A 10,986-nucleotide genomic window follows, 5' to 3' on the forward strand; every position below is an offset into this window, starting at 1 on the left:
AATCCATTGTAATGAACATTGTTTTTCAAGATGGAACTACTGAGTTTTCTACGAATACAACCTTCCAAACGTGGTTCCCTACTCCTTGAAATTGAGAAAATTTACAATTATATGGAGAGGTCTGCGGCCGGAAACGTTTGCCTCACTTTATTTCAAGCAATCCAAGTGACATTCACCCTAAATTATTTGTGTGACAAATTCAAGTGTGATGCCGTTCAGCAGAAGATATAATAGCTGTTTGCCTGCTTATCATATACGCTTGTCGATTTCAAAAAACGGACTAGGTGACCATGTTATCTGTACCCATGGTGCTCAATCTCTGTGAAGCTATTATACCTACTCAGCACTGGATTTCGGAGTGTTAAATTTACTACCGATTCGAGACTACGGGATGTTGAACATTCCAAAGTGAGCAGATTGCGACAGCTCTCCATATCCGTTAGCAGGTACATTACGCAGCCAACCTATGCGCCACCGCCTATGAGTATACTCTGTCCCTGTGTGGAGCTGAAACTGCAGCAAATGCAGTAGGAATCAAAGTAGGCACTAGGGTCGATAAGCTGGGCACTTTCTGTGTCACAACACCTTAGGAGTAGTGATCAATAATGTGAAACCAGCTCAGAAAATCAACACTGGAACACAGTCAGAGTTTAAGAAGTGGCAAAACGGTGTAAAATTTATTTAAAATGCACCACGCGAAGGCAGGGTAGAGGACAATATTTGTACAGTGCACAAAAAAGCAAGTGAATCATAACACAGTGTGCATCTAGAAAAATACAGAGCAAATTCGCGTCATCAAAACACGCGGTCGTAATACAGGCTATCATCGGGCATGGGCGGTCGGCGGTTCGGATGCGGCATACCAGGAGCACCAATATAGTTCATTTGTTGTCCGGGTCCACGTGGTCCACCGGCACGATTCATTGCCGGGGGTGCTCGGCCTCGCGGATTGTTGGAAGAGGATAAGAACTCGAGGTAGGACGTTCCAGATTTGGAGAAGGAACGCAAATCGCCCGGAGGAGGATCTTCGTAAAAATAATCGTGAGAGAGCGCCTGTTCCGCATCCAGGCGCTTGCTCGGGTCAAGCACCAAGAGCTGATCAATTAGATCGACTGCAGCTAACGAAGTAATTTTGGGCGTCAGCTTCTCTCGAACATGCCGTTTTATATCCTGAGGTAGACGAGCCTCTCTGAAGCTTTCAAGTCGTTGTACACCAGGCCAAACTTCCGGAGTTATTGAACCGCAAAGATTGATTATAAGATTCAACTGATTGAGCTCGTTATCACCCTGGAAAACAAGGGAATATATAACGGAACTAGCAACAGGCATAAAATTAGGCTGGCGTTAAGAACGAAGCAGGCACGTCGTAATGGAAAAGCAGTATATTTCTCGGTACGACGATCGTGGTAAATAAACAGCTCCACAATAGGAAGACGGATAATAGTAATAATGCTTTCATTTCAAACCACATGATCACATGCCACAACATGAAGCCATCAGTAGCGAATGTACTCAGAATCTGCTCTCAAGCAGAAAACATGTAGTTTGGTGCATGGAATTTATCTGTGGACAGCTGTGTTCTGCAGCGTCGGGAGCCATCGAGGATACTAGATTTAATTTATATTTTTCAAAGTAATGATTGATAATACGGTGAAAAGGCCCTAATTCCACTTGGGCAGAACTTCTATCGATAATAATTACCGGGATGAAGGATTTATGAGTTGAAAAGGAGAGTAGATTTTACTAAACGTTTCGGACACTAAAAATACACACACAAAATCTTCAAGCGTTAGTTCGAAAATACCTTGACTTTCACAAAACAGACTATCTACTCGCAGCTACCGACAACTTCACCTACGTTGGCCGCATGCAGCGAATGAGGTTGCATAAAGGGGAGCAAAATCATGCCGCATTTGCACCGCTTCTTCATCTCGTCGAGCGGTCGACCGTGGTGAATGTTTTCATTGCCTGTGTGTTTAGCATTGCAATTCTGAAAAGACCAAAGTTCTCGGTTTCTAACCATGACTGTCTCTACTAGCTGTCCCCTACCACACTAACGAACTGGGTGAACAGTGCGAACGAGCAAAGTAAGTCAGACCGGAGCTACTGCTGCATATCATTATCTGATAGACCTCAGCGAGATTTGGAACGAACAGGCAGTGTTCAGTCAATGATAAGGCCTCGAGTTACAAACGTATTGACTACACAACCTAGCCAAATTAGTAAATGTCACGCACCTTGTTAACTCCCGTAGACGGTTAAATATACTTCTTTACAAAGCAACATGCTGCGGTTAATAGCACGCTTGCATCTTAAGCATATCCTGAGTATCCCCATTCGATTCAATTCCAATTGGCAGTGCCCCTACATTAGCAATCAATGTGGCTTTTGCATTTCACAATTGTCGTGATAGCCACCCTAGGACCAGCTAATTAAAGGAACGAAGCAATACGGAAAATCATGATGGCGATGAAGAGGACCAGTAAGTGTGAGGTCACTCAAGCTGCGTGACACTGCCGTTATGCGCACCAGCAAGAAGTACTGGTGAGATTGCGTTGAAGTAGCTGCTCTAATTAGTTCCTGTCTGATTGTGGCTAGTTTCGGATTATAAACTCAGGACATAAATACCAGAGAACTACCTTTTTGATTACCCGAGTGATCTGAACGTAGGAGCTACTTGAGTTTGTATTAAAAAAAATCAGGTAATCCGTATTACAGGTTGAGTAACCTCTTAGGGGGGGCGAGGTGGCCAAAGTGGTTAGAGCGAGAATTTACTGACCAGAAGGTCCGTGGTCCGAATCCGACCTCCGCCACTCGACTTCCCCTGTCTAGGCTTGAGCAACCTGGCAGTATCCAAGCCCTCGTGCTTCCTTCGGGTGGCATGGCAGCTAGGTACCGAAAGGGTGCTACAGCTGAACGCTTTATCTTTTAACCTCTTAGGGGCAGGTTGCGTTGGTTGTGCGTCCGATTTTCAGTATGGAGCACTTTGTCCGTGTTTAAGTGGCTACCAATCGCAGTCTGTGTGCATGGTTCCCAGGACCATAGAAACAGGGCGAAACCCAATGGAAGTTGACTCTGGATTGAGTTTTATTGTGGTGGTTCCGGACATGAAGTTTAGGAGTACAGACTGGAGACGGCCGACGCACGAAGGGGACTACCGATAAAGAGCATCAGTATATTTATTTGCTTTATCAAACTGATCAGAAGTATCAAGTAACTAAGCTGATCAAAGTGTTCACCTATGCCTCATTTTGATTGTTCACGTGTTTAATCTATTTTGAGACGTTTTTACACTTCCTGGGAGAAGTCACTGAGCACTTGTATTTGCAATAACTGCCCAGAATCTAGAATTGACAGTTGACCACATACAATTTACGTCGCAACCGTAACAGCTATACAGCTGCTGGGTAGATCGCTTAACAGAGAAGAACCCAATGTATAGTGCAACTCGTGCAACAGTTGTAGCGTCGTAAAGCAGTTGAGGAAACAAAAGAAAACCATCGAAACGCGACAAACAAACCCAGTGGAACAGATAAGAAAACAGCTAACAGCCACCAACCAGTATGATGATGGAAAAATGATGAAATGACGTGATACGGAAAGGCCAAATAACTCGAACCTGCATGATTGGATACTTGGTCCATAACTCGGCCATGATACACCCTGCGCCCCAGAGATCAACCGGCTTGCCATAGTGCCGATCGTTGAGAAGGATTTCCGGTGGTCGATACCACAGTGTGACCACACGAGTAGTGTAGCGCGTTGGGCGGTCCGGACGAATGGATGCGACCGTTGTTCGAGCCAAGCCGAAGTCAGCTATCTTGAGGATGCCGTTTTTGTCGATGAGGATATTGGCAGCCTTCAAATCTCGATGGAGTATATTGTTTCTGCCAATAAATAAAGCTGATGTCTCAAAAATAGTAACACCCAAATTTTGGCCACAAACTATAGTATGGAGACCTAACGAAGGGAGAACGAAATCGACTTGAATTCGGAAGCGTAGTGCATTTAATTGGCGTAAGTTTACGGTGACAAGTCAATTGCACAATCTTGTGTTGTAACCTCGGTTTCCGCCACGGTAATAGTAGAAGTTTTACACAAAAACTATGGATGGTATGCGTTAAATAAAGAAAAGTAAGTTTATTGTGCGGCCTGTCGATCAAAATTGATCAACTTTGCACAGGGAATACCGTTCAAAAGTTCAGCAAGCAGAATCACCTACGAAAGGACAAAACGAATGGCATCTGGGGAAATCAATAAGTAGCGGCAGCCAGTAAGTTCCGTAGGTAGCTGGCATCGCCCGGTTGCCTGGGAAAATGATTTGGACAATATGCACTACGCCTATCGTTATATAAGGGACTAGGTGAGCCCCTTTGCGTTCCATGCTCCGCCATTGTTTGCGAGTGAAAAAACCTTGCCTAAGTCAAACAATATATCGAGAAACCGGAATTTTTCACTTCGAGGGGAGAGCAGAATTCACTCACCTCTCGACTATAGGCAACTGGCTGTATTTTTAGGCCTTCCCTCATATGGACACTTTCTGCAGTGGAGGACATGTTTCAGAGCGAGTCCAAGTGAGCCCTTTATCAGTATATACGATCTTCGGACATTTGCGAAAAAATTTCAGATCCATTAAGTGTTTACGTCCCTTTTGAAAATAGTTAGCACAAGCACTACAGCAGTGCACAAGTCAAATACAAGTCACATTATATTTCAGCTAACCACATCTTTAAAGAAATTTGCATGGTTACGCGCGCAATCGCTGAACCCGTTGAGAAACACGGATATTCGCCTTTCCTTCATGAAGTTGAGCTATGAAATGAGTGTAGTATCTCAGCTTGAGACATTTGAAAAGAAAGTACAAAGCAGGATGAGTTTGTTTTGCATGCTCATATCTGTCAGTCACTTTCCCCGATGTGCACGCAATTTCTCGATCGCTCTGTCTTGTCCTACTTAGACGCATCACCTTGTTTTTTTCGGCGGGACAATCGGCTGTGATTGCACTCAGTGGCGAAATAATTTGAACTGCATATAGCCGCAGTGATGATGAAATGCCATGATTTAATTTACCTTCGATGTATGGACGCCAATCATGCATCTATCGAAACGGTGTACGGGATATGAATGACGCTGATATTGCTGTATGATGGTGGTTTTTCCGTCTCAGCGCCAACTCGCACGGAGGATAAAGAGTATCCTGCTAGATTTCAAAAAGACAATGCTAACTTGAAGAACACAAGCTGCAGAACCATTTGAGCTAACAAAAGTGCCCCTTTAGAAGCGTTTCTTAGATGGAGTTTCTTCAGGAGGAAGAAATGTGGTCACGTGAGGAAATAAGGACGACCAAAAAAGTCCCCTTTTGAGGTCCTTCTTATGCAATACATGAAGCCTCGGCTACTGTTCCAATCGAATGGAACTCAGCGAAAAGATGGCGTCAGAACCGCCCGTCGTATAGAGCTTTTCCAGAAGTGGTGAGAATCTACATTAGAATGCGCTGATTACATGGCATTAAGGTCGTGAAGAATAATACCAGCACGTTCTCAGCTGCCAAGTGTTACGACGACGAAGTTTCTAAAATAGCGGAAGTGGATGACGAATGTCTAGTTAGGGATGAGTAATGAAGTACATAATGCGCCGAACTTTCCACTAAAGATAGATATTTTGATACGACCTGGCTGAATGTTTTTCCAAAGATAAACGCTATGGGAGATCAGTCACGTCACATACGGGATGTGTTCTTTTGCTTCCACATGCACCTGATGAAATTTCAAGCTGACGTATATCATCCTTATTTTGTCTGAATGTGGGTAATCCGTATGGATTTTGAGGGCTATTTTCCGAAATCACAGCATTTAATGCCTCAAATTTAGCAAGACAATTGGACTGCTCACATCAGGCATAAAAGATTCAGTACATTGCGTGACTAGGAGGCCAAGCTCTAAGTTTCCATTAAGCATTAGGATTCCATTAAGTACCGGACAGCGCGATGTTCTAACTACCCGAATACTTTCAGGATTTCCCTAAGATGCAAAAAAGGATAAACAGACTAATCTTTACACTAGTGTTCAAACGCTCATAATGAGGTGCACAACCATTGTTTTTTACCAAACCTAACCAAAAATTACACACATGCGCCAAAGGTGTTAGATAGTGATTCACAAATGCAGATCCTGAAACTCACCTCCGAGAACCTTAGGTGCGCGTTTGCTCAAATACACAACTGTATCCCCAATGCTACCCGTAATCCATTTGTTCTTGGATCACTCTGTTTTAATCCACGGCCAGCGTGTTAAGACACTTTTATATTAATTGAAGCCCCCAGTTGAGTTGAAAACTGGCAAGTAAGCTAGCTTTTGTTTTGTTGATTCCGTCGTCACACATCTTAATATGAGTCCGCATGATGATCACAGTTCAATCCAATTATAGAGATAATATTATAACAAAATTATGTGCGGTTCAAGTCCTGCGCCAATCCACGACAGCTAAGCCTAAGATTATGCATAAATAAAGTGAATGGGTAAGATGCAACCGGTTTCATCAAAATTGGTCTGAATTTTGTCTGTATCTGAGACATAAACAGTCATCAGATCTTACTTGTGCTTCGCGACAGTTTCCCAATTGAACGCTGGAGCTCGAGATGGCTGTGGTTAAAGCGCGAATTTGCTAACCTGAAGGTCCGTGGCCGGAACCCAATCTCTGTATCTCGACTGCTCCTATCTAGGCTTGGGCAACCTGGTAGTATCTCAGCTCTTGTGTTACCTTCGGGTAGCACGTCAGCTAGGCACCGAAAGGGCTGTTACAGCTGAACAAATTAACCTGCCTTCGGCTGATTACAGACGCCTATTCATTATTTCAAACAAATCGCTCACTTTGCTGAACAGCATTTTTCAACAAGTCCGAACATCATCCTTCGGATGAGAAGCTCGAATGGAAAGGATACGTTTGAAGAGAGGGGATCGAAACCAAAACAAATCTAACTTGGTCGAAAATCCAACTCCTACGACGACGCGTTAATCCCACAACGGAAAACCATTTTTGTGCGCCAGAAAATGAATGTTGCCTCAACAGCACAGAGCCTAGCAGAAAGAGGTTGTACAGTGTAGAATTACTTCTAGATATCTGCTCGTTCGGAATTTTCAATACCTGAATTCAGTCACACATTTTCTATGGATGTACCTGCCAGAGTTCTTTGATGAAGTTCACAAGAGGTAACTGGTTGAACGTTCAGATCCTCAAAACTGGTTGGACCAAACGAAGTTTTCATAATAAGTTGAATTTTGCTGCAAATCTATCAGGATTAGGTAGAGTTTTATGGGATGGCTATCAACTGTTAACTTTAAGGGGAATCAAATGGGAAGAACTCAAGAGCAGCTGAAATTGTTTATTCGGGTGGCATGTTTCACCACTAAAAAGGCACCGTATAAGAGGTACAGATTCGAAGAAAGTCATTTGAGCCATTGATAGACTGGTACCAATAACTTCATGCCACACTGGCCGTCATATTGCGCCATCAGTTTTACTTCTTGCATACAACAGGGCGGATAAGCAAAAACGGGTCACTGACGAAACCCTTCTTGAATCCTTCCCAGATTAACGACCGGCTTTCATCATGACAGGCAGCAGTACGGTTATCAGAATGCTCAAAGGGGTTTTACCACCTTCATAACGAATTAAAGGGCGCGAAATATCCGGGCGGGTGGCTGGTATATTAATAATACAGCGTGTTTGATTTGGAACTGTCACTCCAATACCGCTGAACACGTGAACCCTGGTAGCCTAACATGCATCGAAGAAGACAGATATCATGCACATGCTTGATTTTGAGCTTCTTAATGGCTAACACTCACCGCTTACCAGCAGTGTTACTGAGGTGCAAAATGCGTACATTTATCTACCCAGCAAGGTTGTTCTCCACATAATCCTTGTTCTTTTAAGTTATCTCGAGTCTCTAAGGGGAACTCCGGGCTACACCCGTATCAAACACGTTGTATGGCAACCAAGAATGGCACAGGGTCTTCACGGCAACTCAGTCGATCGAATTTCAACAGGTAATCATGCTTTACACATAGTCACTTAGCTAGTTGGAAAGAAGTAAGAGTCAGCGATAAAAAGCCAGAAAAACTGTGATGTATAGCCGTTTATCCGTGGGTGCAGGCCACATTCAGCCACAAAGTTGTCAGGTGACAATCAGTTGATGTACTGTTCTAGCGTCAAAGTAGATCATATGCATTTGTCAGACCCCCATTAACAAGGAAGCCTGCGTTTACATTCACACACGAAGACAATCAATCATATGTAGCCTTAAAAATGAAAGACACAACAAAGTAATTGGTAAAGGTTTGTTTCCTGAACGGTATGAAGCTACATAACATTAGGCACAGCGTGTCTCCATGAAAATCAAATGCACAGTAGATAGATAAAGGTAACAGACAGAGCCAACTGCATGCTTGGCCTTAGAACAACTTCGTGAGCAAGGTAAATACTGCACTTTTGGCATGATGGCTCGTGTGATAAGTCTCAAACGCAACATCGAACACACAAAACCACTTCTGATGAAGTCACAAATGTAGTCGTACGTAGACATCGTATTTGGTCGGGTATGTTATGCAACCACCATGTATTGCCCTGATCGAGACATCATCTACTATAACAGCAAGTCTCTTACGTTCACTTGTAGCCGAAGGAAGTATAATGGCCGAAATGTTGTCAGATAATGGTCACAGCTCGCCTGATTTATTTTATCCAAAGTTTTCATTTCAGCTGAAAAATAACTGATGGGCTACTTTCATAACAATGTACTCATTTAATACACATCCGGTTTGCCGATTCAACCAAGCTGTTCAATATAGCTTCTGAATGGAGTTCATATGGCTCTGACCCGCAACCGCTTTTTTCATGGCTTCCGGATGGACCTGGGAATCTTAAAAGCGCTTCGCTGTAGCTGCAAAACAAGATTCGGATGTCATGAAAAAACGGTGACATTTTTACCACTGGAATTGAGGAGAAAATGGAGCCCGGTGACATTGTGATTAATTATCTTTCGTGGAATGCAAACAGGCGGACAGCGACAAAGTGCATTCCAAAACACTTGCTGCACTCCAAAACAGAAATGACTGACAAACATATCACGACCGAAAGGTACTCAGCTGACCCAACTAAGTCATAACTCAACTAGCCGCGAACGTGGTGGTGACATTCAATAAATGAAGAAAGCAACTACTCCTTTATAAATAGGAAGGTCCCAACTGTTAAGCTGTAGCACCCTTTCGGTGCCTAACTTCCATGCCACCCAAGGGTTGAACGAGGGCTATGGTACTGCCAGGTTGCTCAAGCCTAGAGAAGGGAAGTCGGGAGACGGAGGTCGGGTTCGCGCTCTAGCCACTTGGGCCATCTCGCCCAAGGTCTTTATGCAACCATATTTCAAACCAATTCATGAGTACATTTCTCCAGCTTGGAGGTATTTCGGTCCCCAGAGGTCGTGAAATCCCAGAGCCAGGAATGAAATATGACCGAGTAAAACAAAACTGGAGAGGAAGAATCTATAGATAACGTGTCACTTATCTCAGTGCTATTTGTCTAATGCATTCCAGGCTTTACTAATTTCAGCTTCAATAATTTTGGAAATCCCCCGCCCCTCAAATCAAACGAGTAAGCAGTCCATTCGTTGCTGAACGAACGAAAGGAACTTAGGGTGTTATGCGATTTCAGAACAAAGCGCAACTTTCTAATTCAAGTGTAAAGCAAGAAGCACTTACAGGTGTAAATAATAGAGTCCAGTTAGCAGCTGTTTCATGATTGCTTTTTTCACGGGATCGGTAAAGTCGACCTGTTGACTCAGTCCCGCCAGATCGTGATCGCAGAACTCAAACACCAAAAAGAACTGCGGTTTATACCCGTTTCGAGCGTTCGCTACAAATAGTGTTATGCAGATAGTAATCGGCATAACTTACGCGCTGTATGGCAAATTTCTTTCAGACATACGATGTTCTCGTGGTTCAGTGCCTGTAAAATCCGAATTTCACGGAGAGCAGTGATGGGAAACTGTTCGTCAACGAGAATGCCAATAAAAGCATAAGAAACAAACCCCTTCCTTCTCTTGCTCCATGCGAATACGTTTTAGGGCAAAGTGTTGCTTCGTCGACTTGTGACGAACTTTGAAGACTTCACCAAATGTGCCTTGACCTATCTTTTGCAGCTTCACATATTGATCGACAGACTTGGTTTTTGCCAGACTCTCTATGTTGTTCTCAACTAAACAGAAAAATTTGGTGTTATCAGCCTGCAAATCTGCGAGCAGCTCCGAACGATAGGCTTCTTCTTGGAACATTTCACTGCATGTTTTCACTAAATGCGCCAGAATAACCGGAGAACAGAAAGTATGAATTTACAAGTGAACGGCACCTGGAAATCTAAAAAGAAACGGGGGATTGGAGAAAATGATCGAGAGTTAAGATGAACCCGGCAGTAGAAACAATCAAATATGCAGGTGGAAATAGCACACAAACTAACCTCAGTTGGAACAACATGGATGATTCCTGTAAGAGATGGACTCAACTTATGAGCGAGTCAAGTAATATGATAAACGAATGGGAGAGTGGTATGCTCGGTACCTTAATGGTGGCCTTCATTCAAATCTTTGGACTATAGCCCAGACCGTTGAGCACAAAAGTGGAGAAGGCCCGAAAACCAGTGAAATTCAAAAACCAGTAGCAATCAGGGACCAGAAACAAAGGAAGATGAAGGCACCAACGTCAACTCAGGACCTGGAATTCTAGTTTCTGTCAACTGGGAGGGAAGTGAGAGACCCAAAAGGAGTAAGTGAAAGAGTTGAAACACTATCGTATTGATGTATCTGCTGTCTGTGAAACCCATTTGGGTGATAAGAGGAACGTACAAGCTCGCTACATATTCTGCTGATCTGGAACTCAACAGGACAACCAACAAGAACATCGAGCCGGTCGATCGTGCGAAATAGAATTAGGATGA

At 43.5% G+C, this 10,986-nt stretch overlaps 1 protein-coding gene across 1 annotated transcript; it reads right to left on the reverse strand.

The window, feature by feature from the left end:
- Positions 1 to 665: 665 nt before the first annotated feature.
- On the reverse strand, positions 666 to 10,327 carry T265_11575 (hypothetical protein; the record flags this gene model as incomplete). The annotated part of the gene is made up of 5 exons (XM_009178261.1): positions 666 to 1,287; positions 3,620 to 3,887; positions 9,756 to 9,909; positions 9,951 to 10,002; positions 10,085 to 10,327. 5 exons carry the CDS (start codon positions 10,325 to 10,327, stop codon positions 796 to 798), a joined length of 1,209 nt encoding a protein of 402 aa, XP_009176525.1.
- Positions 10,328 to 10,986: the final 659 nt, after the last annotated feature.

The sequence above is a fragment of the Opisthorchis viverrini genome, assembly GCF_000715545.1.
Source record: "Opisthorchis viverrini unplaced genomic scaffold opera_v5_524, whole genome shotgun sequence".
Lineage (NCBI taxonomy): Eukaryota > Metazoa > Platyhelminthes > Trematoda > Opisthorchiida > Opisthorchiidae > Opisthorchis > Opisthorchis viverrini.